Raw genomic sequence first — 27,980 nt, 5'->3', positions numbered from 1 at the left:
ATGCGGCTGCCATGCTCTGTCCTCCTAGCCATGGCAGCTGGGAGAGGCCCACCCACTTGGGTGCCCTGGTGGCTGTGGCTCATGCATTTGGCCGAGGGGGTGGAGCCTGCCCCTGTGGGGGAGCCTGGCTGATGTGGTGCACGGAGCTATCCCAGCCCCTCACTCCCATTAAAATCCCCCCAGCTCCCTCCAGAGACAGAACAAGGAGGAAAGTTTAAAAAACTTTATTAGCTCTTTTTTCCCTTTGACGTGGCAGCCCCCCGGGCGCAGAGTCGGGCCTACCAGCCAGCCCTGCAGCCAGCACATTGGCAGGCGGGCGCGGGGCAGCGCCAGGCCCCGCTGAGATGGGGCGAGCGTCGTGCTCTTCCCACCGGTTACTGGCCACCCCGCAAGGCACCACGGGGCAAAGCTGCTGGCTCTGGATGGCGTCAGGCGTCCTCAGCTCCAAGGGGAAATGCTAGGATGGCGAAACTCGAACTCTGCCCCGCCCCAGGTGCTCACAGCGCCTCCTACTGGAGAGGGACTAATTGCCCTTTGGGAAGCCTGTTTGCCCCGCACCGGGGGAGGGCTGTTATTCTTCTGCCCCACACTGGGAGGGGCTGTTTCTGCCCCACTCCAAGAACCTGCCTCTGCCCCCTACTATCTCCTTAACCCTTTGTGCCTCTCATCACGCAAACCTCAAGCGGGCAAGGGGGGAATTAAATAAGATTAAAGCAATAATAATAAGCTTCAAACAGTGCCAGGAGTTTGCAGTGTCTCGCTCCCCCCGCACCACCCCAAATGGGCTCCTTCCCCACCCGTGTCACAACTTCCCCAGTCCTCAGCTGCTCAGCACTTGCTCTTACGTTCTGGGAGCAGGCCCCTCCCTACAGCCTGCCCATAAACAGCCCCACACTCTCAGAGGAAGGAGGGGGACTCCTTCCTGACGCCCAGCCCCCCCAGTCGCTGCACCCCTCCAGGCTCTGCAAATATTGCTTGGGGGTGCCCCCAGGCGAACAGTCTCTCTGTTGCTCTCTAGTGGTCAGATTTTGTATGGCTGCTCAGGAGTCAGCTATTGCGAGTGAGCAAAACAGTCCTTTGGCTTAATTAGCAGAGGGGCCTGCATCAGTCCCAGGTTTGGTCCCAGCCAATGACTCAGCTCGGGGGGCGGCGGGTGGGGGTGTGTGTGTTACGCCCAGACTTCTTCTCTGGTTTTACTGGGGGAGCTCACCCCACTGATGCCCCCCCTCCAAACACAAATCAATCCCACACCCCGCTCAGTCCTGGCTGCCAGAAGCAGAGACTGGACAACTGACAGTGCTCAATTTGTGCCAGGGCTCGGCCGTTCAGAGCCCCGGCCCCCCTGGGCTCGGCCGTTCAGAGCCCCGGCCCCCCTGGGCTTGCTGCGTCAGTTATGAAAGTAAAAACAAATTTTTTGCTTGACCGCGGGCACCTCTTTCATTGCAAATTAAGCACTGAGGCCTGGAGCTGGATCACTCGCTAACCACTCGGTTCTGTTCGTTCCCTCTGAAGCACCTGGCACTGGCCACTGTCAGAAGACAGGACACCGGGGTAGATGGGCCATAGGGCTGACCCAGTATGGCCGCTCTTATGGTCTTCTCTAGGGGCCCCCTTCCACCAGGGAGTCTAGGACACCCTCGCAGGACTAAAGGGCTCTGTAACTCCCCCTCCCCCAGGGCCTTGGCTCTGAGCTGGCGTCAGCAGGACGGGAGAGGGGCAGGCCGGCCAAGGACTGATGCGGAAAAATGTCTGCGTCCAAGGTCGGGGGGGGGAGGGAGCTGCTAGAGGGTCAAGATGGTGACTGCTGCCGCCATAGTGGCAGGGAAGAGATTGCAGCTCGGAACCTGGTGAAAGGGATCCAAGCGGATCCCAGCAGAGCCATTGCAAAGAAACGGCCGGGGAGCCCGCAGGCGGGCGCTCTACCGAAAACCCCAATGCAAAATCATAACCCAAGAATATTCTGTCTGTGGGATCCACCCTCCCTGGCGGGGGGTGCAATCCCCTGCCTTGGTACCTGAGGGGTGGGGCCTCCACCTGGGCCACAGAAAACCAGGCAGAGTCCGTAACGGGCCAGAGTTAAAACCCTCCCTGTGCAAAAGAGGCCCGACGCTTTCCGTGGTGTGTGCCCCAGGGCTCCCCCTAGGGGAGCTGAAGAGAGGGGTGGGGGTGCTGCCCCCTAGTGGATGGAATTGCACATGTGCTCAAGTATGTATACGGGGGGGGGCGGTGCGCATGCAGCTGGGTGAAGCTGCCCCCTGCAGGTTAGAATGGCACCTCGGCCCAAAGTTGGGGTGCGGGGGGGGGGCAGAGCAGCGTGTGTGTGTTAAACGCTGCCCCCTGCTGGCCGGCCTGTCGCTCCTACGTGCTGCGAGTGGCAGGGGACCCCCTGGGGCTGAAGAACGCTGCCCTCTGCTGGATGGGATATGTCAGAGCGGCTCGTGCTTGTGTGGAGAGAGGGGTGGGTGTAGGAGGGCAGCTGTGCGCATGCCATGCTGCCCCCTGCTGGATAGGGTATGTCCCAGCAGCTGGTCTGCACATGCCCAGCACTGCCCCTTGCTTGGGTGGAATTTCACCCCCATCTGCCCTGGCAACATTGCCCTGGGGTAACCCACGGGCTGGGCTTGGCTACACTGGGGCCACAAGCCCTCACTGCATCCCACCCCACCCTGGCCAGGGGACGTTGTGTGGCTCACTCCGCGTCCCGCCCCGCAGTGGGGCCGTGCCCACACCACTCGGCTTTTAGCCTGTCCATTGTGCCAGGGCGGTGCCCTGCCTCAACCACTGCCCCATGGCCCCAGAAGGCCAGTGGGTCTCCCCTGGTGCGCAGAGGGAGATCTGCTTGGTGTGTGGAGGGGAGACCTCTGAGGCTGCCGGGCTTCCCCCAGGTAGGGGAAGAGGCTACCAGTGCCAGGTCTCCCCTGCCTTGGCAGGGGCAGAGAGAGACAATGGGTGGCCATGGAGGAAAAGCTGGAGCTAGCCCTGATTTCAAGGTAGCCCCCCAGGCAAGTCACATGTGGCCTCCCCCTTTTGCAAGGTCCATGCACACGCACGTGTGTTTTAGGCTGCAGCCCCTTGGGGGATCCGGTGCAGTTCCTGGGCTGGGGGGAGTTGCAGGGGGGTCCAGCTGGGCTCTGGTAACGCTACTTGGGGGGTGACCCTCTCTACAGGAGGGGACCCCCAGTGGGATCCAGTGGGATCGCTATGTCGGTGAGTCCTTCTAGAAGGATTCCCCTAGAGTCCTGTATCTTGGGGGGGCGGGGGGGAGAGTGGCTAGTGGAGGACTCTCCATTGGGATCCAGTGTTGGTGCTGATTGGAGGGATTCTCCCGCGGGATCCAGTGTCAGTAGTGAGTCAGGGGATGCTGATTGGAGGAGTCTCCCCTGGAATCCAGTGGCAGTGCTGATTGGAAGAGTTTCCCCTGGGATCTCCCGACCGTGCTGTCTCAGCGAGTGCTTGGGGGGCAGGAGGGGGGCAGCAAAGCCCCCAGTGCAGGAAACATGCCATGCCCCAGGCCATAGCATGCAGGGAACGGGGCTGTGCATGTGTCATGTGCTTCCAGGAGCGATGCCCCCTTAAGCAGAGCTGGGGGCTGGAGTGGGGGGGGGGAGCTTGTCAAGTCTCAAACTAAAATTAGCCAAAACGTGAGCCTTGTATTAATCCCCTCCCCACCGCCCCCAATGCCCCGGGTCTGCTCCTAGCCCCCACACCCCCTGGCAAAGGGTGCCCCCAGCAGCCATGCTCTGAGTGGCAGAGGTGGGGCGAGGGGTTCCCCTTTCCGGGCACGCTCAGAGGCAACGCCCCCGGGTTGCTCCTGGATTTGGTCCTCTGGACCGGCTCAGCCCCGCTGCATCGGAGGAGGGGTGTGTGTGTGTGGGGGTGTAGCTGAGACCTCTCAGCGTCCCTCTTAACGCTCCTGGATCCGGAGCCCCCACCGGCCCAGATCCTGCTCCGTCAGCTTCCAAAGTGCAGCGAGGGGGCAGGGGGCAAGCCATGGGGCAGGGGCATCCGTGCCCCGCCAGGCCGGCGGGTTCATCTGGACGTCACGCCCAGCACCTGCTTCATGTTCTCGTAGACCACGTAGCTGATGCTGACGGCTGGGATCACTTTCATGAAGTTGGGGGCGATGCCCCGGTACAGGCCCAGCACCCCCTCCCGCGACAGGATGTGCTTGAAGAGGCCCAGCATGGTGGGCTGCGGGGCGCCCTCGATGGAGGCTGGAGGGAGAAGGGGTCCCGGTCACTTCCTGCCACTCACTGTCACCCCCACCAGCATGGCCTGAGGCTCAGTTACACTCAGGCTATGGGGGAATGGGGGGGGACCCTCAAAAATCTCCCTGTGGAGGGGACTTCCCCCCCCCAGCTTTTAGGAGGCTTTGCCCCAGCCCTGCTCCCAGGCCCCCATGCAGCAGGTGGCTTGGGGGCATTTCCAGAGCATGCCGTGCTACTGCTATTCTCTGCTCCCCAGGGCCCACGGGGCGAAGCATGAGTTAGAGCAGCCCCAAGGCTGCTCTTGTTGACACAGGGAACCAGGCAGAGGGCCCCAGCAGCTGGGTACGCAGCAATATGCCCCAGGGATGGCTTGCCCAGCATGGAAATGCAGCTGCCTCTGGGGTGAGGCACAACAGCTGGGCACAGCAACGCTGCACAGGGACGGCTCGTTCTAGCGCTGCAGCTGACCCGCACTGAACTCCCACTCGCTCCTTGCCCCATGGATCTGCCCCCAGGCGCTGGTCCAGGGGAAGTGCTGTGGGGAGGGGTGGGGAGGGCTGAGCACGGGAAGACCCCGTCTCTCCACTAGTCAAGGCCCCAGGCCGGGAAGCAGGGAGCCCAGAACAGGGGCTGCTGCTGGTCCCCCAACCACCCTGGCTGCCTGGTCTGCTGGCCCATAGGGATTGGACCACTAGTTCTCCTAGCCCATAATGCACCTGGGTCAGCTGCGCAGCTCATGGGTCCTGCCCTGGGATGCAGAAATCTCCTCTGCTTTCAGAGTCCTTAGGCCACGCCCATCCCCGAGGTTTCTGGGCCACTGCCCCAGCCCCCCCAAGGGCATCCCTCACTCAGTGCATGTCCCCTGATCTCACCTTGGGCTTGCATCCGGGTCCTCACCAAGGCCAGGGGGTAGCTGGCTATCTGCCCGCAGGTGCTGGACATCGTCCCGCAGGCCAGGAGCACCAGGATGCCGGGGTCCGCTGTGTTCTTACTGTACTTCTGAAGCCACATGTTCTTCAGCGTCTACAGGAGGGAGGAGAGGAGACCTGACGAAGGGGTGGATGGATGCCAGGCTACAGCAGCGGGATGGGAGTTGCAAGGGATAGGGGGCTGCAGCGGGATTGGCAGTGAGGACTCCTGGGTTCCACCCCCGGCTCTGGGAGGGGAATGAGGTCTAGTGGTTAGAGCACGGGAGGGCTGGGAGTCAGGACTCCTGGGTTCCACGCCCAGCTCTGGGAGGGGAATGGGGTCTAGTGATTACAGCAGGGGGGCTGGGAGTCAGGACTCCTGGGTTCCACGCCCAGCTCTGGGAGGGGAGTGGGGTCTAGTGGTTAGAGCAGAAGTGGGGCCTGGAAGTCAGGACTCCAGCGTGTGACAGATGTGCCCACGCTAAGCTCTCAGACCCTGACACCCAACGGTGGGGGAGGAGCCTATTGGCAAACAGACTCCACCCCCTCCACCTCATTTGCAGGCCTGTGGCCCCGCGGGCCCTGACCTCGTAGATAGCCAGGTCGATGCCAGCGTAGGGGATGATGCCTAACACATTGGGCAGGTAGCCCTTGTAAAAGGCCCGGATTCCCTCCTTCTGCAGGATCTTCTTAGCACAGTCGGCCATCCCCGAGTATTGACCCGTCTTCCGCAGGGTCAGCCGGGTCTTCAGCACCTGGGGGACCGGATTCATTCAGGATAGCGAAAACGGCAAGCGGCCCTTGCCCGCCATACAAATGCAGCTGCATCTGGCGTGGGGCACAGCCACGGGCTAACCGCATAGCAATGGCTCAGCCGGTACTGAAATGTAGCTACCTCTGGGGTGGGGCAGGAAACCTGTTTGACAGAGTAGCTTAGGACTGGAATAAGGAATCACCGGAAGGACTGAGGGAGGGAGAACGGCATTTCTCAAGCTCGGATCTGGCTTGGGCATGTGCTAATGTCCCGATAGCCATTTCTATAAGGAGCTTCAAGGGCTATTTACCATCATGGGCACGCAAGCCTGAGATCGTACAGCTCACGTGAAAGGCACTTTCCCCCGGGGCCTCATGCTGGGCATGTCAGCACCGATTGCAAGGGGAGAGCTCCCCCTCTTGAGCCCCTGCAGCACAGCACCCCCTAGTGCTGCACTGACCGTGAGGAGAGAGCACCCCCTACGGAGCGCCCTCCCACAGCACAGCACCGCCCAGTGCCACAGCTGGATCAGCACTGGCTCTGGGCACCTGCTGCCCCGGAGTACAGCACTCTCCAGTGCCTAGTCCGAGAGAGAGCGCCCCCTACCGAGTCCCTCACAGCCAGCGGACGCCCCCCTCCTGGATCATGCCTTGCAGCCCCCCCAAACAAGAGTCTGTACTTATCCCGTTACCGCAGTCTCTGGCCTTTCCCAATCTTCAGGCAGGGTGCTGCTCACGCTGCTATTACCCCATTGGACAGCTAGGGAAACTGAGGCAGGGAGGCTGGGGGGCGTGCCCAAGGTCACATGGCCAGTCAGTAGCAGAGCTAGGACCTGAATTCGGGTCTCTTGAATGGCAGGCCCGTGCCTTAACCATTCCTCTGATAACACCGCAAAGTCCCTGCTTTCATACAGGACAGGGGAGCTTTCAAGGAGGCCAGGCTGTAGCTACCGCACTGGATGCAAACCCTGGATTGGTGCCCCCTAGAGGTGGCTCGGCGTCCACGGGGCGGCCTTACCTCCATGGGATAGATGATCGTCTGCGCAGTGGCACCGGCCAGCGAGCCGGCCACAAATCTTTCTTGCACCCGCAGCGTCTCCTGCTGCCCACGAATCGCCCGCTTGATCTGGGATGAGAAACAGCAGATCAATCGCCTGTGCCCTGAAGGCATTTTCCAGTTTGCGATCCACGCCCCACCTTTTAGTGGGCAAAGGCAGGTGCTGGGTCGTACCATGGGGTCCCAGGCTGTAGTCCCACGGGAAAGATATTCTGGGGGGTGGGGGGAAGTTGTCTGCATTTGGATGAGCTTGGAGACCGTGATCCAGGATTCCTGGGTTCTGTCCCCAGCTCTGGGAGGGGAGTGGGGTCTAGTGGGTTAGACTAGGGGGGCTGGGACTCAGGACTCCTGGGTTCTCTCCTTAGCTCGAGGAGGGGAGTGTAGACGCCCTGACATCTCTGTATCTGTACTCCTCCCCGCGGGGCTCCAGGCCCCCGGCACCCACCTGCTCATAGGCCATGAACTTGATGGCAGACTCAGGAGCGATCTTCAGCACATTGATCCCATTGCCGCGCCAGAGCGAGCGGATGCCCCCCTCCTGGATCATGCCTTTCAGCCCCCCAAACACGTTCATGTTGTTGGTCTTGGAGGCGTGAACCTGCGCCAGAAGTGCAGCAGCATCAGTGCCCGGGGAGGGTGCCCCGCCTTGGAGGGGCTGGATGCCCAGCCTCGTTAGGAACCCCGGCCTCACGGAATGCGGCCACCTCTGGGGTGGGGCATGGCAGCTGGTTAACACCTGCACAGCAATGTTGCACCGAGCCTGCACGTTCAGTGCTGAAATGCAGCCACCTCCGGGGTGAGGCCCCCCAATCGGTCTCACTGCCCATCTCCAAACCCCTTCTCCTTCTGCCATGTCCTTTTGGAGATGGGGTGCCCCAGAGCTTCATGCAGAATTATGGGGTGCATTTGTGGCACCCTCTGGGGGGGGCAGCCCCACTGTACCGATCAATGCCCAGCTGCTGCTACATTCCACCCCACGCAAATGCCCATAGGCATCACTGCAGGGTCAGACTATTCAGGTACATAATGCCCACTTCCCTATAGCCACGGCCCGAGCAATGAGTTGGGAGCCTTTTATTACTTACCTGCATGAAAACTTTAAGCCGGTCCAGCGGGGCGGTTCCAGTTCTGGAGACGGCCCCAGCCATGGCGCCCGCGAGCAGCTGCTTCCACCACATCCCCGTCTTCTTCTCCTTCTCGGAGAATTCGTCAGGGACAGTAAGGCATTCGCCGATGTCCAGGACCTGCCGGGAGAGACGAGCGGATCAGAACCAGAACCCCAAGGACAGTGCAAAGCCCTGGAAGGAAACCCCCAAACAACAGCACCCCCTGGCTATTATCAGCTGACCTCAAAGCGCTTCACAAGGGAAATCAGTAACATTTACCCCCCTTTTACAGGTGGGGAAACTGAGGCACACAGGGTGCGGGGGGAGGCAGAAGTGATTTGCCCTAGGTCACCAAACAGGCCAGCGATAGAGCCAGGAACGGAACCTGCACCCGGCCCCCTAGTGGGAAATTCTCCCCCTACCCCCGACACCATCCGGGCTGCACCACCTAATCTGACCTCACGCTAGCCTTGCAGCTTGTCCAAGGTTGGGTTTCATTAGCTTGGCCGTTCATTACGTCTCACAGCCCCAAGGGAGGCGAGTGAGTGGGGCTCCTCCTGCCAGGACCCCACGGGGCAACTGGTGGGGCCAGGGTGGCAGGGAAATCCGTGGCTGGACTGCAGCTCCGGCATGAGTTATGGGGCTTGGCACCTCTGAGCAGCAGGAAATGGGTCCGCCGTGGCCATTGGCTTCCTCCCCCATGCTGCTGGACTCCAAAGCCAGGCACTGACTAGTAGCCTACATGAGGCGCAAGCCTACTCCTCTCTTGGGGGAGCCAGGTTTAGGATTTAAGCCATCTCTATCGCCGCGTGCCAGGAGTCTCCTCCGGGCACCACCCGTTGGGCTCACATGTCGAGGGAGCCCACGAACGCCGAGAGCCATGCAGCACCAGGCTCGGAGCCCCACTCTAGTAGGATTAAAAATTCAGGTGTGCAAAGCCCCTGAGACGGCCCTGTGGCTGGAGCCCTAAGAATGCTGCTTCCTATTGACGGAGTCCCGTGTCAAGGAGGATTGCCAAGCGCCTCGCAATGGTAGGGTGTCACCGCTGTTATACAGATGGGGAAACTGAGGCACAGACCTGGCCAGCGTCACACATGGAGACAGTGGCAGAGCTGGGAATAGAACCCTGAATTCTAACCTCTCCCTGCTCTAACCCCCTAGACCCCACTCCCTTCCCAGAGCCAGGGATAGAACCCAGGAGTCCTGGCTCTCAGCCCCCTGCTCTAACCACTAGAGACCACACCCCTCCCAGAGCCAGGGATAGAACCGAGGAGTCCTGGCTCTCAGCCCCCTGCTCTAACCACCAGACACCACTCCCCTCCCAGAGCTGGGGACCCAGGAGTCCTGCCTCCCAGCACGCAGGTGTTGTTTAATGAGTCCAGCTGGCAGGAAGTGGGGGATGGACTGAGTTGCGGATGACTAGCCACATGTCCTACCCGTTGGGGATCACCCAGGATAGACTCCAAGCCCTGGGGGCGTCTCTGCTCAGCCTCCCACAGCCCGGCCAGCTCCTGGAGCCTCGGGAGCCCCCCGAGAGCGGCCCTGTGGAGCATGGTGGGGCACGCTCCAGCCGGATCCCCTGCAGCTGATGAAGGTTCCTCCATGGCAGGGCGAGCGGAGGAAGGTGAGAGTGGGTGTGGAGGGCAGGGCAGGCAATAAAGCCTCCTAGAAATCCTCTAATGAGATTAGGGGGCTCTGCGGTGGAGGAGGGACTTGGACAGAACTTTGCCCTCTAGCTCATCCTGCTGTTTGCCTTTATGGGGAGGGGGAAACTGAGGCACAGGGAGGGGCAGGGACTTGCCCGAGGTCAAGAAGAAAGCCCAGGAGTCCTGACTTCCAGCCCCCCCACTGTAACTGCTGGACTCCACTCCTCAGCTCCCAAAGCCAAGGAATAGAACCCAGGAGTCCTGACTCCCAGCCCCCCCGCTGTAACCACTGGACTCCACTCCTCTCCTGAAGCTGGAGACAGAACCGAGGACTCCTGAGTCCCAGCCTTCAGTGCCAACGCTGGAGCTATCCACTCCCCTCCACCGCCCGTAAATCAGGGTTAAATATATCGCAGCCTGTTTGCTGATTGCCAGCTGAGATTAGCCCAGGAAGAGAAACAGCCCTTCCAACTCCCGGCACTGGCCTCCTCCCAGCTGCTCTGGCCTCCGGGCACCTGCTAAGAAGGGGGCTGTTGCCCCCTTGGATCAGGGATGGGACAAAGGGATGGGTTAGGTCACGACTCCCTGGGGGAGAAGGTGGGGGTAAGGAGGCTGCTCAGTCTGAGTCATTGAGCTCTTCGGCAGACTGGGATGCGTTGGGCTGGTCCCCTCTGCTGCCGCTCAGCACCTTGGTGGCAGGAATAGAACCCAGGAGTCCTGACTGCCACCTGCCCCTCCACCCCACCTTGCCCTAACTCACTAGACCCCAGTTCCCTCCCAGAGCTGGGGAGAAAACCCAGGAGTCCTGCTCCCAGCCCCCTGCTCTAACTCTAGACTCCCCTCCCAGAGCTGGGGAGAGAACCCAGGAGTCCTGCTCCCAGCCCCCTGCTCTAACTACTAGACTCCCCTCCCAGAGCTGGGGAGAGAACCCAGGAGTCCTGCTCCCAGCCCCCTGCTCTAACTACTAGACTCCCCTCCCAGAGCTGGGGAGAGAACCCAGGAGTCCTGCTCCCAGCCCCCTGCTGTAACCACTAGATTCTCCTCCCAGAGCCAGGAATAAAACCCAGCAGTCTGGATTCCTAGCCCCTCTTCTGTCCCTCCAACAGCTGGGATCTGGGTTGCTGGTCCTATTCCAGCCCAGCCGGGCACCCTCAGGTTGGGGACACGAGCCGGCGGGTCTCGGCCTAGTTCCCGGTGGAGATACGAACGGGCGCGTTGATGGAGCGCATTGGCTGGGCAGTGAGGGGTACCTGGGGGTCTCCCGGGACCGGCCGGGAGCTCCCAGCTGGGAAGAAGAGTCTGGGCTCCCGGCTGAGGACCGGCCCTAGCCCCACCTCACCATGGAGTGCTTCCAGTAGTGGACGACCTCCTCCATGTTCTCCAGTGGGTTGAGGATGAAGTGGTCTCTCCACTCGTGCCAGTCGATGGTCATGGTGCCGTCTTTGTCCATGCTGCCAGGCAGACAACAGCCGCACCCAAGGTGAGGGTCGGTTCACATGCCCTGTCCCTCGTCCCCCGCCCCCCTCGCTGGCCTGTACCAGCCCCCACCAGCTCAGGGACCCAGGTAGCTGTGCAGATGCTCAGCCACCGAGACCCCCGCCGAGTGGGGGGCGGGGGAAGCAGGTTTTATTATCCCGAAGTCACAGGCAGGGGCAGCTGAAGTACAGAACTACTCCCCACTGTGAATCAATGGCAGAGCTGGGAATAGAACCCAGGAGTCCGGGAACCCAGCCCCCTGCTCTATCCACTAGACCCCACTCCCCTCCTAGAGCTGAGAGTAGAAGCCAGGAGTCCTGGCACCCTGCGCCCCCATACTCTACCCACTGAACGCTGCTCACCTCCCAGAGCTGGGGAGATAACCCAGGAGTCCGGGAACCCAGCCCCCATACTCTACCCACTGAACCCTGCTCACCTCCCAGGGCTGGGGAGAGAATCCAGGAGTCCGGGAACCCAGCCCCCTGCTCTACCCACTGAACCCTGCTCACCTCCCAGGGCTGGGGAGAGAACCCAGGAGTCCGGGAACCCAGCCCCCTGCTCTACCCACTAAACCCTACTCATCTCCCAGAGCTGGGGAGTCCTGGCTCCCAGCTGCCCCCCTGCTCTACCCCACTAGACTGCAGCAGTAACGAATGCAGCTTGTTTGGCAGAGCTGAGGCTGATCTCACTGGAGTTGCGAGCAGACAGCAGGGCAGGGTTTGGGGGCGTACAGCTGGGGGGGGGGAATTGGGGGCCCCTGGTCTCACCTTTGAAGGATTTTCTCTGCCTGCTGCAGAGAGATGTAGACTCCGAGGCTGTGGAATGTCTGCTGGATCTCGGACACATCGATGTGGCCTGGGGCACAAGCACAGGGACCATGCAGGTCAGCAGGGACAGTGGGGCGGGGGGTGGATTCAGGTGGGGCCGGGAGGGGGGTCCTACTGGGCTATAGAGCTGCACACAGGGGGCATCAACAGAATAGTAGGTGGGGGGGCCGACAAGGTGCGGGGAGCTGTTTCTACATCCCATCCCCCCCACGCTGCATGCCCAGGGAGATCAGCAAGCAGAGCTGGGGCCGGGATGGCTGGGGGGGGCGGGATAGGTTTGGGGGTGCATGCCGTAATAGGGAGCGGGGAGAGGAATCTGCCTACCCAACACTTAGGTTCCCGCAACAAGCTCCCCAGAAGGGTGTGCTGGTGTCCCACCTGGAAGAGAGGGGTGGGGTGGGGGGGCTGGGTGGGGGGACAGCCGGGGAGGGGCCAATCCAGGCTGCAGCCAGTGAACTTGCGAGGGGCTGGGAGCTCCTAAAAGCACCAGGTCTGCCCAGAGGGGGAGGAACGGGGCTGGGGGCACTCACCCAGCCCTGCCTCAGCCCCCAGAGCCCCAGCCCCAGTCTGCCCTGGGCTCAGCAGCTGGCCTCTTTAGGGGGTCCCGAGCGGGTGGGAGCGCCAATGGGGGCAGGGAGGGAGGGGCAGCTGGGCTCCTGGTGTGAGGTCTGGATCTGCGGGGGGGGGGGGGGCACGTGGGGCCATGCATGCATGTGGGCATGGGCGTGTGCGGGCCCAAGGCGTGTGAACACGGGGGTGTCTCTGGCCCTGCACGGTGGGACATCCGAGCAGACCCCCATCTCTGTGCACGCACGTGCATCTGTGCAAGTGTGTGCCCCCTCTCTCCATGTGCACCCCCAGCTGCGTCCTGCCCGGCGGGCCCCACTCTGTGCGGGGCGGAAGAGCGATCCAAGGTGGAGGGTGAGCCCAGAGGGGAGGCCAAAGAGGGAATGGGACTGAGGGGAGGGCAAATCAAAGTAAATCCTATCTGGAAGAAAGAGTGAGAGAAAAAGAAAATGAAAGAGTGTGGGGGGAGCGGGGGGGATGGAGAATCACTTAGAAAACACCTTCCCTAGGGAAAGACGGAGGAGGGGTACGGGAAAACGGAGGAAGAGAAGGAAAAAGGGAACAGAGGGGAAAGTGGAGAGAAATGTATTTATCTGGGTGCAGCTCTTCACTGGCCACCCTGGTGCAGAGATTAAAGCCACCCTGATCGATCGGCTGGCGCCTCCCCAAGCCACCCGCGTGGGCAACCACCTGCTGCTGTCCCAGCTGAGCACAGCCCAGGGCCCAGCACTTGCAGCTGCCAGCTCTGCCAACGCAATGCTCTGCCAGGTGAGGCAGAGGGGCAGCTGATGGGTCTGGCATGTTTACACCCACCCCCTCTCCCAGTGCTAACAGGAGCCAGCCACCCTGTGCACATGCTCGGTGGAGCCCAGGGAGGCTTCGGTTCAGGGCCCCTCACCCCCACCTGGGCAGGGATCCCCAAGATCAAACAGCCGCAGGCCTCCGTGAGCCACCTCCACGTGCTGGCCAGGAGGGGCCTCCTACATAAGGGGCTCAGTTCAGTTCGGAGAACTAAGGTCCTTAGCATTAATCCCCAGCTGATTTCCTTGCCAGGCCCTTAGCTAGAGGCTGGGGACGTGGCCTCTCAGCGGCTGAGTCCAGCCGGCGGCATGGAGCCCAGCGTGGGAAGGGCTGAGATCCCAGGGGCATGGAGCAGCCGGCGCAGAGCGCAGGGAGGGGACGGTGGGGGATCCGGCCCTAGGAAGTTCTCGGTCTGCGTGGCATGGGGCACAGACAGAGGGCTCGGAGCTGTCTGCTTTGCCGTGGTATCGTCCACCCACCCTCTGCCGGCCCCATCCACCCATCCTGTGCCAGCCCCATCCTTCCATCCACCCACCCTCTGCCACTCCCATCCCAAGATCATTCATCCATCCAATACTATCCCAGTAACCCCTGAACCAGAGAGACGAGAGCTAACCTATCCCCATCCATCCCTCACCTCCCTACATAGGCGGGAAGGGTGGCCTAGGGGTTAGAGCACTAGCCTGGGACCTGGCAGAGCTGAGTTCAATTCATTGCTCTGCTACAGACTCCTGTAGTGCTGTGTGCCTCAGTTTCCCCCATCAGGACGATGGGGCTTGTAACAAGACCGATAATTAGTACCTACGCGAGACCTCGGTCTCTCACCAGTTCTCATATTCCTGTTCCCATAGTCGCTAAACGTGAGAGAACATCTTAAAGCGACTTTCAACTTCAAGTGCTTCCGCACATGGGAGACGCAGGGATCGCTTCCAGCCGGCTCTGGCAACGCGGCCGCCTCTGGGGTGGGACATGGCGGCCGCCTGCCAGCACACGGCAGCGCTGCACTGCAGCCCAGGGCGGGCTGCGGAGGATAATCCTGAGCCAAGAAGAAACTGCAAGGGGGAGCTGAGGTCAGTGGAATTTAATCAGGGAATGGGGCCAATAATATCCATGTCACTCGCAAAAGTGATACAGAATCTGCAGTCGCTGCCCAGACCTTAGCTGTAACAGAGCACCTCCTCCTGGGGCTTTGGGGCCAGCCCCCACTGGGAGGGGAGAGCTGCCCCTACCCTGCAGCACAGCACCCCCTAGGGCCACGCTGGGGTTTGCACTGAGTGCCAGAGGAGAGCGCCCCCTAGCGAACCCCCACCCTGCAGCACAGCGCCCCCTAGTGCCACGCTGGGGTTCGCACTGAGTGCCAGAGGAGAGCGCCCCCTAGCAAACTCCCACCCTGCAGCACAGCGCCCCCTAGTGCCACGCTGGGGTTCGCACTGAGTGCCAGGAGAGAGCGCCCCCTAGCGAACCCCCACCCTGCAGCACAGCGCCCCCTAGGGCCACGCTGGGGTTCGCACAGAGTGCCAGGGGAGAGCGCCCCCTAGCGAACCCCCACCCTGCAGCACAGCGCCCCCTAGTGCCACGCTGGGGTTCGCACTGAGTGCCAGGAGAGAGCGCCCCCTAGCGAACCCCCACCCTGCAGCACAGCGCCCCCTAGGGCCACGCTGGGGTTCGCACTGAGTGCCAGGGGAGAGCGCCCCCTAGCGAACCCCCACCCTGCAGCACAGCGCCCCCTAGTGCCACGCTGGGGTTCGCACTGAGTGCCAGGGGAGAGCGCCCCCTAGCGAACCCCCACCCTGCAGCACAGCGCCCCCTAGGGCCACGCTGGGGTTCGCACTGAGTGCCAGGGGAGAGCGCCCCCTAGCGAACCCCCACCCTGCAGCACAGCGCCCCCTAGGGCCACGCTGGGGTTCGCACTGAGTGCCAGGGGAGAGCGCCCCCTAGCGAACCCCCACCCTGCAGCACAGCGCCCCCTAGTGCCACGCTGGGGTTCGCACTGAGTGCCAGGGGAGAGCGCCCCCTAGCGAACCCCCACCCTGCAGCACAGCGCCCCCTAGGGCCACGCTGGGGTTCGCACTGAGTGCCAGGGGAGAGCGCCCCCTAGCGAACCCCCACCCTGCAGCACAGCGCCCCCTAGGGCCACGCTGGGGTTCGCACTGAGTGCCAGGGGAGAGCGCCCCCTAGCGAACCCCCACCCTGCAGCACAGCGTCCCCTAGGGCCACGCTGGGGTTCGCACTGAGTGCCAGGAGAGAGCGCCCCCTAGCGAACCCCCACCCTGCAGCACAGCGCCCCCTAGTGCCACGCTGGGGTTCGCACTGAGTGCCAGGGGAGAGCGCCCCCTAGCGAACCCCCACCCTGCAGCACAGCACCCCCTAGGGCCACGCTGGGGTTCGCACTGAGTGCCAGGGGAGAGCGCCCCCTAGTGAAGCCCCACCCTTCAGCACAGCGCCCCCTAGGGCCATGCTGGGGCAAGCACTGACTACCGGGGAGAGCGCCCCCTAGTGAACCCCCACCCTGCAGCACAGCGCCCCCTAGGGCCACGCTGGGGTTCGCACTGAGTGCCAGAGGAGAGCGCCCCCTAGCGAACCCCCACCCTGCAGCACAGCGCCCCCTAGTGCCACGCTGGGGTTCGCACTGAGTGCCAGGGGAGAGCGCCCCCTAGCGAACCCCCACCCTGCAGCACAGCGCCCCCTAGGGCCACGCTGGGGTTCGCACTGAATGCCAGGGGAGAGCGCCCCCTAGCGAACCCCCACCCTGCAGCACAGCGCCCCCTAGGGCCATGCTGGGGCAAGCACTGACTACCGGGGAGAGCGCCCCCCAAGGGACTGGCTGATTCCTGACCCAGGAGGAAAAGCAGCCCTTAGGGGCGCCCAGCACCACCGCCTGCTCCTTGGAGGTCTCCCAGCCAAGCACTGACTCTGCGTAGCCCTGTCTAGCCCCGGTGGGCATTGCAGGCACTGGCTGGGTGGCCGGGTTACCCCCTGGAAGGTGTCTCTCCCAGCTGACAGCGCCAGCGGAGGGAGAACTGAAAAGCCACCCACCCTCCAGGCTAAAAATTGCCAGGGCGTGACGCCAGCTGTGCCTGCTTCTCATCTCCCCGCTGCCCACACACGGCACGGCATCCCTGCCCCCTTTGCCATCCCGGGCCGGCGCCCACCCCAGGGGACCGATCCGAAGGGCCAGAATGGGGAGCGAGGGCTCCAGCTTCATCCTTGATAGGGGCTGCGGGGAGGGGGCAAACTCCCACCCCCAAGCTCCTGGCTGGGAAGGGGAGGGGTTCAAAAGAGCCAGGTGGGGGTGGGGATCAAGTGGCTGGGAGTCCTTTAATTCCCTGGCACCAGCCCAGATCCATCCCTGTCTCAGGCTGGAAGCTGCTTCCAATCTAACGCCCTGCACCCCCCTCGCCATGTGAACCGAGTTGGTTGGGTCTCAGTCCGGCTCCTGACCCCAGGGCCCCATCGAAGGGACCCATGGGCTGGCAGTCCCAGCAAGGAGGCCCTGGACGAGAGGGGGATGAAGAGATCGCGTAAGCCAGGGGCACGGTGTGTGTTGTTATGGTAGTGCCCAGAAGCCTTCAACTGAGATTGGGTGCCGGAAACAGGAGCCCTGGCTCCCAGAGAACCCAGGAGTCCTGGTTCCCAAGAACCTCCCTGCTCTAACCACTAGACCCCACTCCCCTCCCAGAGCCAGGGATAGAAGCCAGGAGTCCTGACTCCCAGCCCCGCCCCCCACTCTAACTACTTGACTTACTGGGACATATTCCCTTCTCACTACCACCAGTGTAAATGCAGAGTCGCTCCACTGATTTCAAGAGGACTCTGTCGGGTTTACACCCAAAGGTAACCGAGCCCCCCATATTTATATCTCACTCATCATGAGGCCTCAGGCCTTAGACCCAACTGGACTTGACCCTCAACCCTGTCTCTCTAGGGCGGCCAGATCTCACCCATGCCCATCGACGCAGGGCTCCGCACCCATCCCCCAGCACCCCCTGGTTCACCCAGGCGACAGGGAGCTTTGGACACCTGCCACCCCCTGAGCGGCCAGACGCAACAGGAAACCGGTCTGAAACCGAGAGGGGAAGAAGCTCCTAGACAGAGAGACAGACAGACAGAGACCGACGGACCCTCTCCCGAGCTGGGGATAGAACCCAGGAGCCCTGGCTCCCAGCTCCCCCTGCTCTAACCACTAGACTCCCCCTCCTTTCCCAGGGCAGGGGACGCTCCCATTGGAGACACAATGAGCAAAGATCGGGAGGCTGCCGTCAGGGGCTCGTCACCTGTTAGCAGGTGAACAGGGACATGAGCAGCCCCGGGCGGTGCGGAGCCTGGCACCGGGCCCCGTCCCATTCAGGATCGTCCCTTCAAACACAATGGGGCTCCTTGAGAGAGCAACCCAGGGGCCTGGGTGGGGCTCGTGGGAGTCAGATTCGGCTGGCGACGGCCTGAGGGAACCAGGGAAGGAAGCTGGAACGGACCGAGACAGGCCCGATCCTCTGTCCCTCGGGCCCCTCCAGCAGTGCAAAGGGGACCCCGAATAGTCCCCTTTGCACAACGCGGGGGGGTCCACCCGGCTGCTGCAGAGCTGGCTCATGGACCCTGCTCCCAGGCCCCTGGCATGGGTGGCGGATCTGAGCCCCATGCCCAGGGGACAGACGGGAGCAGTGTCAGGGACTGGGTGGGGACATGACTAGGTGGCCCTGGGGCGTATGAGGGGAGTGGGGCCCGGTGGCCCTGGGGAGCAGGGGGGGGGCTGGATTCCTCTGTGCCCTGGCGATTCACTGCCCCGCAGGGGCCACGGAGAGCAGATGCAAGGAGCCCAAGCCCAGATCCCCAGGCTTCGAGCCATCTTGGTCCCCACCACTGAGCGTAGGGCATGGAGCAACCGGGGCCAGAGAGAGAGAGAAGTGGGGGGGGGGGGCAGGGAGAAGAGAAGCCAGAGGAAGACCAGAGGAGGGCAGGGCTTGGGGGGAGAAAGAGAGGAAAGAAGGGAGGGGAAAGAGGGAGAGGAGGGCTGATGGGAGAGAGGGACTGAAGGGGAAGAGGGAGTGGTGGGGTGGGGGATGGAGGGAGGTATGGAAGTGGGGGAGGGGCTGTTGGGGGAGCAGTGGGGAGGGGGATGGAGGGAGGGAGAAGGGAGGTAGCGGAGGGAGGTAGCGGAGGCGGAGGCAATGGGGGAGGGAGGGGAGGTTGGGGCAGCAGTGGGGAGGGCAACGCAGGGAAGGGAGGCTGTGGGGGGCAGGGGGAAGGGGGGCGGCAGAGGGCAGGGGGAGGGAACGCAGGGAAGGAAGGGGGCAAGGGGAGCGGGGGGGGGGCACGGGAGGGCGACGCAGGGAAGGGAGGCGGCAAGGGGAGTGGGGGGCAAGGGGAGGGAACACAGGGAAGGGAGGCTGTGCGGGGCGGGGGAAGGGATGCAGGGAAGCGAGGCGGCAGAGGGCAGGGGGAGGGAACCCACAGAAGGGAGGCTGTGGGGGGCGGGGGGCAGGGGAGGGGACGCAGGGAAGGGAGGCTGTGGGGGGCAGGGGGAGGGCGACACAGGGAAGGGGACGCAGGGAAGAGAGGCTGTGGGGGGCGGGGGGAAGGGACGCAGGGAAGGGAGGCTGTGGGAGGTGGGGGGAAGGGAGGCAGGGAAGGGAGGCTGGGGGGCAGGGGAGGGAAAGCAGGGAAGGGAGGCTGTGGGGGGCGGGGGGAAGGGACGCAGGGAAGGGAGGCTGTGGGAGGTGGGGGGAAGGGAGGCAGGGAAGGGAGGCTGGGGGGCAGGGGAGGGAAAGCAGGGAAGGGAGGCTGTGGGGGGCAGGAGGAGGGGACGCAGGGAAGAGGGGCTGGGGGGAAGGGACGCAGGGAAGGGAGGGGGCAGGGGGAGGGAACACAGGGAAGGGAGGTTGTGGGGGACAGGGGGAAGGGACGCAGGGAAGGGAGGCTGTGGGGGACAGGGGGAGGGTGACAGAGGGAAGGGAGGCTGTGGGGGGCGGGGGGCAGGGGGAGGGCAACGCAGGGACAGGAGGCTGTGGGGGACAGGGGGAAGGGACGCAGGGAAGGGAGGCTGTGGGGGGCGGGGGGAAGGGAGGCAGGGAAGGGAGGCTGGGGGGGCAGAGGAGGGAAAGCAGGGAAGGGAGGCTGTGGGGGGCAGGGGGAGGGCGACACAGGGAAGGAGACGCAGGGAAGGGAGGCTGTGGGGGCCGGGGGGAAGGGAGGCTGTGGGGGGCGGGGGGAAGGGAGGCAGGGAAGGGAACACAGGGAAGGGAGGCAGGGAAGGGAGGCTGGGGGGGCAGGGGAGGGAAAGCAGGGAAGGGAGGCTGTGGGTGACAGGGGGTGGGGGCAGGGATGCAGAGAAGGGAGGCGGGGGGGCAGGGAACTCAGAGAAGGGAGGCTGTGGGGGGCGGGGGGCAGGGGGAGGGCGACGCAGGGATGGGAGGCTGTGGGGGACGAGGGGAAGGGACGCAGGGAAGGGAGGCTGGGGGGGCAGGGGAGGGAAAGCAGGGAAGGGAGGCTGGGGGTGGCAGGGGGTGGGGGCAGGGATGCAGGGAAGGGAGGCGGCGGGGGGGGCAGGGGGAGGGAACTCAGAGAAGGGAGGCTGTGGGGGGCGGGGGGAAGGGAGGCAGGGAAGGGAGGCTGGGGGGCAGAGGGAGGGAGGCGGTGGGGGGCAGGGGGAGGGAACTCAGAGAAGGGAGGCTGTGGGGGTGGGGGGCAGGGGGAGGGCGACGCAGGGACGGGAGATGGCGGGGGGGGCCGCAGGGAAGGGAGGCGGTGGGGGGGGGACAGGGGGAGGGCGACAGAGGGAAGGGAGGCTGTGGGGGTGGGGAACAGGGGGAGGGTGACGCAGGGACGGGAGGCTGGGGGGGCAGGGGAGGGGACGCAGGGAAGGGAGGCTGTGGGGGGCGGGGGGAGGGCGACGCAGGGACAGGAGGCGGCGGGGGGGGCCGCAGGGAAGGGAGGCGGCGGGGGGTGGGGGACAGGGGGAGGGCGACGCAGGGACGGGAGGCTGGGGGGGCAGGGGAGGGGACGCAGGGAAGGGAGGCTGTGGGGGGCGGGGGGAGGGCGACGCAGGGACGGGAGGCGGCGGGGGGGGACGCAGGGAAGGGAGGCTGTGGGGGGCGGGGGGAGGGCGACGCAGGGACAGGAGGCGGCGGGGGGGGTACGCAGGGAAGGGAGGCTGTGGGGGGCGGGGGGAGGGCGACGCAGGGACGGGAGGCGGCGGGGGGGGTACGCAGGGAAGGGAGGCTGTGGGGGGCGGCGGGGCCGCAGGGAAGGGAGGCTGTGGGGGGTGGGGGCGTACCATCGTTGTTGCGGTCCAGGCTGTGGAACATGAGCCGCAGCTTTCGCTCTCGCTCCTGCAGGTAACACACGAACTCCTCAAAGTCCAGCTCTCCGTCCTGGTCCGTGTCGCCCTCGCGCAGGATCTCCTGGGGGGACAGCGGGTGTGAGGACAGGCTGGCCCCCCCCCACACGCCTCGGACCTGCTGCCCGACATCCCACCTCGACTGCTGAGAGCCAGGACTCCTGGGTTCTAAGCCTGGCTCTGGGAGGGGAGTGGGGTCTAGTGGTTAGAGGGGGAAGGGGGCATCCTCTGTGTGTGACACGTGGATTGTGGGAGAAGGTGTGTTTGTGGCAGAACACACACACCGGCGGGGTGGTGGTGGTGAGAGGCTGTGTATCCCCCGAGGAAATGTCAGATTGGTTGCATGTGTTACTGTGTGTGAGCGCAGGTAGGCGGGAGGGCGAGTGTGCAAGGTCGTGCGTGAGCTGAGTGTGCAAGGGTGCTCAGGCGAGCCTCCATAGAATTGAGAGAGTTTGCAGGGCAGATGCCCATGCGCCAGGATGCCAACTGCAGGGAATTGCCCCCGCCCCCTGTCCCGCTGGGTGGCGTTACCCACCCGTCGGGAGCACCAGGCAGGGGCAGGAGGGTGGACCGGGGCCCGTGCTGGAAAAGCCAAGGCCGTGTGCTCCTGGGAATGTCTCCCCCTGACAATGACAGAGTTGTTATTATACCTGAGCTGAGGCCGCCTCTTTCACACCTGGCTCCTGGCCAACCCAAATGTTCCCAGCGTCACAGGGGAGGTCTCCACCCCCCCGCAAAACCCAGCTCTACAAAGTGCCAGGATCCCCACTTCCACCAGGGGAAACTGAGGCACAAAGTGGGGAGGGGACTTGGCCAGGAAGAGAACCCAGGAGTCCTGCCTCCAGACACCCCTCCTCTAGCCAATGGTCCTGAGACAGTCCGCTGACCCATGCTGCCCCTCGCCCAGGATTCCAGAATTGGGCTTGGTTTGGATCTGGATTCCACCGGGCCTCAAGCACCAGTGTCCGAAGTGGGGTTTGGATAAGAGCCCTCTGTGCTCTCCCCGCACCCCACCGGGATCTTGTGGTGGGGCAGGGGTCCATGGCCCAGGTGACCGGAACCAACAGCCCCACGCTGGCCTCTCTGGCTTTGCCACAAGTCCCTCGTTATTCGGGCCTGGATCGGGCCCACCTATTTTCGGCTTGTTCTGTTTACATTCCACATGCCGGTCCGGCTCGCTTGCACGTCCCAGCCTCTCTGTGAGAGGGGGAGAAGGAGACGAGTGGCGGGCGGAGGCGGATGTGAGGGCATATTTTGGGCACTTGCTCCGTGAGGCATTTCCAGGCACGTGCAATCAAGACAGGCTGGAAATTAGGTAATCCAGGGCTTGGAGTAAGGGGATGAGGAGTCAGGACTCCTGGGTTCTATTCCCAGCTTTGGGAGGGGAGTAGGAGCTAGTGGTTAGAGCCAGGGGCTGGGAGTCAGGACTCCTGGGTTCTGTCACAAGCCCAGGGAGAGAAGTGGGAAGGATTGGGAGTCAGGACTCCTGGGTTCTATTCCTATCATTGCCACCAACTCCCCGTGTGAGTTTGGCAGAATGCTCTTTGAGCCTTTAGTGAGAGAACTCAGGGTTTGGGGACGGGCGCTAGATTGGGGCATGGGGAATCCAGTAGATCCCCATCCTCTGCGGTTCTGTGATAGTAAAGAGGCCACGAGCAATGGGCTAAAAATAAGGCCGGAGACATGGCCTATTTATACCTCCCCATGTTTGTCTGTATGTTTCATTCGGAACCCCCCCAGCTCCGTTTCCCCTGACACTGGGCTTCCTAAGCAGAGGGGTCCACGGCTACTCCCGCCGAACCCATTGGCTGGAGCCTGGGGGGGCAGAACTGGGGGTGCAGAATGGACTCAGCCGGCCAGAGGGTCAGCCCAGGCTGGAAAAGCCCTGCCGAGTCGTGCTCACCACCCCCAGCTGCTGCAGGCTGGGCCTGGCGGATTGTGCCGTCTAGCGGCACAGAAGTGAATGCACGGGGGCACGTGAGCACACGCGCACTTGGTTATGAACACGCAGACACATTCACGGGGTGCAAGCTCACAAGACTGCACGGGGGCACGTGACCACGCACACGCTTGCCTGAGGACACATGGGCACACGCATGCATGGAGGGCACCGCCAGGCAGGGCCATAAAGCGCACGTGCAAGAGGACACAGCGGCACATGCATGTCGAGGCCCACTCATGGAAACGGGCGCACCCCTGCAGAGGGGTGCACACGCAGGCATGCACGTATGCACGAGGGCACACGTATGCACGAGGGCACACGTATGTACAGACACGGGCTTGCACATGGAGAAACAGGCAGACACACCTATGGGGTGCAGCCATGCAGGAGGAAGCTCACACAGGAACAGCTGTGTACACGTGGACATTTGCACACCCTCCTGTGGTTTGTGGGATAGTAGAATGCCCCCCTCCCCCATGGGTAAAGCTAGGGGGACCCCAAGCAAAGACCAAAATACCCTGAATTACCCAAAATACCCGGTTTTGTTCAATATCTTCATTAATGATCTGGGGGATGGCATGGATTGCACCCTCAGCAAGTTTGCAGATGACACTAAACTGGGCGGAGAGGTAGATACGCTGGAGGGGAGGGATAGGATACAGAGGGCCCTAAACAAATTGGAGGATTGGGCCAAAAGAAATCTGATGAGGTTCAACAAGGACAAGTGCAGAGTCCTGCACTTAGGACGGAAGAATCCCATTCACTGCTACAGACTAGGGACTGAATGGCTCGGCAGCAGTTCTGCAGAAAAGGACCTAGGGGTTACAGTGGACAAGAAGCTGGATATGAGTCAACAGGGTGCCCTTGTTGCCAAGAAGGCTAACGGCATTTGGGGCTGTATAAGTAGGGGCATGGCCAGCAGATCGAGGGACGTGATTGTTCCCCTCTATTCGGCACTGGTGAGGCCTCATCTGGAGTCCTGTGTCCAGTTTTGGGCCCCACGCTACAAGAAGGATGTGGAAAAATTGGAAAGAGTCCAGCGGAGGGCAACAAAAATGATTAGGGGACTGGAACACACGATTTATGGGGAGCGGCTGAGGGAACTGGAATTGTTTAGTCTGTGGAAGAGAAGAATGAGGGGGGATTTGATAGCTGCTTTCAACTATCTGAGAGGTGGTTCCAGAGAGGATGGCTCTAGACTGTTCTCAGGGGTGGCAGATGACAGAACGAGGAGCAATGGTCTCAAGTTTCTGTGGGGGAGGTTTAGGTTGGATATTAGGAAAAACTTTTTCACGAGAAGGGTGGTGAAGCACTGGAATGCATTACCTAGGGAGGTGGTGGAATCTCCTTCCTTGGAGGTTTTCAAGGTCAGGCTTGACAAAGCCCTGGCTGGGATGATTTAGTTGGGGTTGGTCCTGCTTGGAGCAGGGGGTTGGACTAGACCCTCCTGAGGTCCCTTCCAACCCCGATATTTTATGATTCTATGATTCAGGGAGCACTTTCTGGACAAATGTCTAGCAAGGGGAATGGGAGGCCTCCAGGACTCTTGGGTTCCACGCCCACCTCTGGGAGCAGAGGAGGACTCCTGGGTGTGCGTGTCCATATACAAGTGGGTGTGGGCTCACCTCCCCCGCCATGAAAACACCCGTGCATGGGAGCCCCGGTTCACATACAGCTTGCGTGCGTGCTCATACGCCCCACGTGTGTTGGCGTGCATACAGCTGAGTCGGTGCACACCATCACACGTGTGGTCACGTGTACGTGTTCGAGCTCGTGCCTGCCACGCGGGCTGAAGTGTGTGTATGCCTCTGTACACGTGCCCTCAGTCAATCATTTCCCTGCTTGCGTGCAAGATCTTCCCACTCACTGATCCCCAGGTGTCCCTTCCCAGAGGCGGGCGCTGTCCCACCAGGGGAGGGGACTCTGATAACTCCCTCTTCCTTGGAACAGGGCACAAAGGGGATCGAAGTCTTAGGGGCTAGGGGAAAGAGGGTCCCCCCTTTGCACCCCATAACCCCAATGCCCATCCTCTCCTGGATGCATTGACACGGAGAGGTCAAAACAACATCTCCCAGCTGGAGAGCCCAGCCCTGTAGCTGAGCAGTCCCCACTGCTGAGAGATACTGGGGCCCCCTGAACATCAGTGGGACAGAGGAGGCGGGGTTCCTGCCTCGCCCCATCTCAGGAAGGGAGCTGGGAGGAGAGGGGAGTAGCTCCCAATGTCACTGTCCCTCTCCAGCTCTGCCTGTTGCTCCTGCTGCCTGGGCAGAGCATCTGGCTCAGGAGGTACTCAAAATGGGAAGCAGCGGGGTCTAGTGGTTAGAGCAGGAGGGAGCTAGGAGTCAGAACTCCTGGGTTCTATTCTCAGTTTGGAGGGGCGGGGGGGTCTGGTGGGTTAGAGCAATGGGGGCTGGGAGCCAGAACTCCTGGGTTCTATTCCGTTTGGACGGGGAACAGTCTGGTGGGTTAGAGCAATGGGGGCTGGGGGTCAGAACTCCTGGGTTCTATTCTGTTTGGAGGGGGAACAGTCTGGTGGGTTAGAGCAATGGGGGCTGGGGGCCAGAACTCCTAAGTTCTATTCTCAGTTTGGGGTGGGGGGCTGTAGTGCTTAGAGCAGGAGGAAGCTGAGAGCCAGAACTCCTGGGTTCTATTCTGTTTGGAGAAGGAGCGTCTGGTGGGTTAGAGCAATGGGGGCGGGAAGCCACAACTCCTGGGTTTTATTCCCAGCCCTGCCACTGATTCACTGCATGACCCTGGGCATGTCCCTCCCCCCCCTTACTCCATGCCTCAGTTTCCCCACTGTACAGTGAAGCTGTGACAGTCCCTGCCAGCCAGAAGGCACCCTCAGCCCCCTGGCTCCCCCAGTGGCAGGGGCCCGTCCCGCCCTTACCTGTTCAGCTTGGGAGCTGGCATTCATGCCCATCCGCGCCAGGCCCTCCCGCAGCTCGTTGATGTCCACCCGCCCGTCCTTGTTGGTGTCCAGCTGGTCGAAGAGCTCGGCCCAGTGCTTCTGGCGCTCGGGGTCCCGGCTGTCCTGGCACAGCGCCCGCCACGGCGCCGGCCCCCCATCCCGGGCACCCCGCATGGCGGCGCCCCCCGCTAAGCCCCAGGGCTGGGGGGACCCCGCATGCCAGACCGGCGGGCTGGGCTCCTAGCGACTCCGAGCCCGTCCCCAGGGGCTGGGGCTGGGCTGCACGGCCCGGCGCTGCATGGCCTGGAAGCGCGGGGGACCCCGGGGCTCCGCTCACGCCCGGGACAGCAGGATCCCTGCCAGGCTCCGGGGAAAGCAGCGCCTCCGGCGCCAGGGCATGGCACAATGCGCTGGTTGCAGTCGCCTCCCACGGAGATTGTTTCCTCCTCCCCCAAAACCTTCCCTCCGCCCGCCCCCCCCGGCGCTTCTCCTCTCTTCGGGGGAAGGGCATATGGAACCCAGGAGTCCTGGGCCTTTCCCATTGTGCTAGGGGCTCTCCGCTGCCCGGGAAAGTGAACGAAGGAACGGGAGCCTGGACTCTTGGGTCCTATCCCCAGCCCTGGGAGGGGGGTGGGGGCTAGTGGTTAGAGCAGGGGGGCTGGGAGTCAGAACTCCTGGGTTCTTTTCCTGGTTTGTGGAGAGGAGGCGACTCTAGCGAGTTAGAATTGGGTGGGGCCGGGAGTCCGGACTCCTGGGTTCTCCTGTCTCCTGGAGGAGAGTGGAGCCTGCTGGGGGGGGGGGGGGGGGAGCTGTGAGTCAGGATTCCTGGGTCCTATCTCCAGCTCTGGGAGCGGAGTGGGGTCTAGTGGTTAGAGCGGGGGAGGGGCTGGGGAGCCAGGACTCCTGGGTTCTATTCCCAGCTCTGCCACTGTCTCCTGATGTGACCAGGACACATGGCCTTTGGACAAAGAGCATGTTGTGGAGACTTTCACCGCCTGGCTGCTAGTTGGGGATACAGGATTGTTCCCAGCCCACGGCTGCTTGGCAGCCTGCATGTGAAACAAACCTGGGGGGGTCTCAGCCCAGCTTGCCCGCAGCATGCAAGTCAACTCCCTGTGATCGGTGCTAACTGGCCCCTGCACTGGCAGCCACAGTGGAGAGGCCATGGCCCTGATGGGTCAGGGACACCAGAGGCCTGGCTTGCCCAGAGAAAGGGTCTCCTATGGGCAGGAGTGTGGAGGCCCATCAGGGATGGGTGCATGGGGTTTGGCCGATTACTGCCCGTGGGGTCATCCCTGCTCAGCTAACTCCTTTCGCGCCTCTGGGTGCATTGAGCTTGAGATGCTGGGCTTCACTGAGAAGAGAGCAACACCCATTTACACCAGTGGGGGATCTGGCCCTATTGACACCAATGACACAATGCCTATTTACACCAGCTGGGGATCTGGCCACATTGACGCCGATGGTGTGATGCCCATTTACACCAGCTAGTCCCCAATTATTTTTGCATTTCAGGCTGGGAAAATGGAGCGAGAATCTCCCAAAACTGGGAGCTCCTAAAACCACCTGCTGTTGCCACCATGGGGCAACAAAGAGCTGTATGGGTCAGATCCACACTGCATGGGTAAACCCCTAAAGTCCTGGGGCCAGCAGGTTCTGGGGTCAGGACAATTTCCGGAACAGGCAGGACTTCTTTATTGGTTGTTCTGAAATCTCAATCAGGAACAGCCCAGCTGTCACAGCTAGCAGGGTGTGCCACAGTCCTGATTTCGATCTCTCTTGAAATGCAACTTCGTGCCAAGTTCCTTGCACACTTCCCATCCCAAAACACTTTGCACAAGCAAAATGAGTCACAGAGAGCATCACACTCGCCCCAACATTGCAGCCACCTCTGGGGTAGGACACAGCTGCGGTTTGACAGCTGCATAGCAGAACTACATAGAGATGACTTGCCAAAGCTGAAATACCTGCCTCTTGTGGGGTGAGGCATGGTGACAGGACGGGGGTCACTTGCTCAGTGCTGAAATGCAGCCACTTCACGGGTGGGACATGGCAGCTGCTTAACAGTCAAGCCGTGACACTGCTCAGAGATGGCTTGCCTAGCAGCGAAATGCAGCCACCTCTGGGGTGGGCCATGGCAGCTAATTAGCAGGTGCACAGCAAAGAGGACACATGAGGATCACTTGCCCTATGCTGAAATGCAGCCACCTCTGGGGTGGGGCATGGCAGCTATTTAACAGATTCACAGCAATGCTGAAAAGAGAGCACTCACTCACTGTTGAGATACAGCCACCTCTGGGTGGGGGGCAAAGGGGAGAAAGTGCAGCAGCTGTTTGAGAGCCACAAAGCAACACTACCCAGCGAACACTCACTCAGTCCCCAAGTGCTGCCACCTCTGGGGTGGGGCATGGCAGTTAAATAACGATGCTACCCAGTGATCACTCG

General features: G+C 62.5%; 1 protein-coding gene across 1 annotated transcript; it reads right to left on the bottom strand.

The window, feature by feature from the left end:
* Positions 1-209: 209 nt before the first annotated feature.
* On the bottom strand, positions 210-25,980 carry SLC25A23 (solute carrier family 25 member 23). Its single transcript, XM_073318442.2, has 10 exons — positions 25,515-25,980; positions 20,620-20,746; positions 11,922-12,009; positions 11,018-11,129; positions 8,012-8,170; positions 7,372-7,524; positions 6,888-6,995; positions 5,704-5,871; positions 5,081-5,231; positions 210-4,214 (listed from the first exon to the last, which is right to left on the bottom strand). The coding sequence occupies exons 1-10, from the start codon at positions 25,707-25,709 to the stop codon at positions 4,030-4,032; spliced, it is 1,446 nt and encodes a 481-aa protein (XP_073174543.1). The 5' UTR covers positions 25,710-25,980; the 3' UTR covers positions 210-4,029.
* Between the last annotated feature and the right edge of the window lie 2,000 nt (positions 25,981-27,980).

This window comes from Lepidochelys kempii, chromosome 20 (assembly GCF_965140285.1).
Source record: "Lepidochelys kempii isolate rLepKem1 chromosome 20, rLepKem1.hap1, whole genome shotgun sequence".
NCBI classification, from domain to species: Eukaryota; Metazoa; Chordata; order Testudines; family Cheloniidae; genus Lepidochelys; species Lepidochelys kempii.
This window is presented reverse-complemented; position numbering and strand designations above follow the sequence as displayed.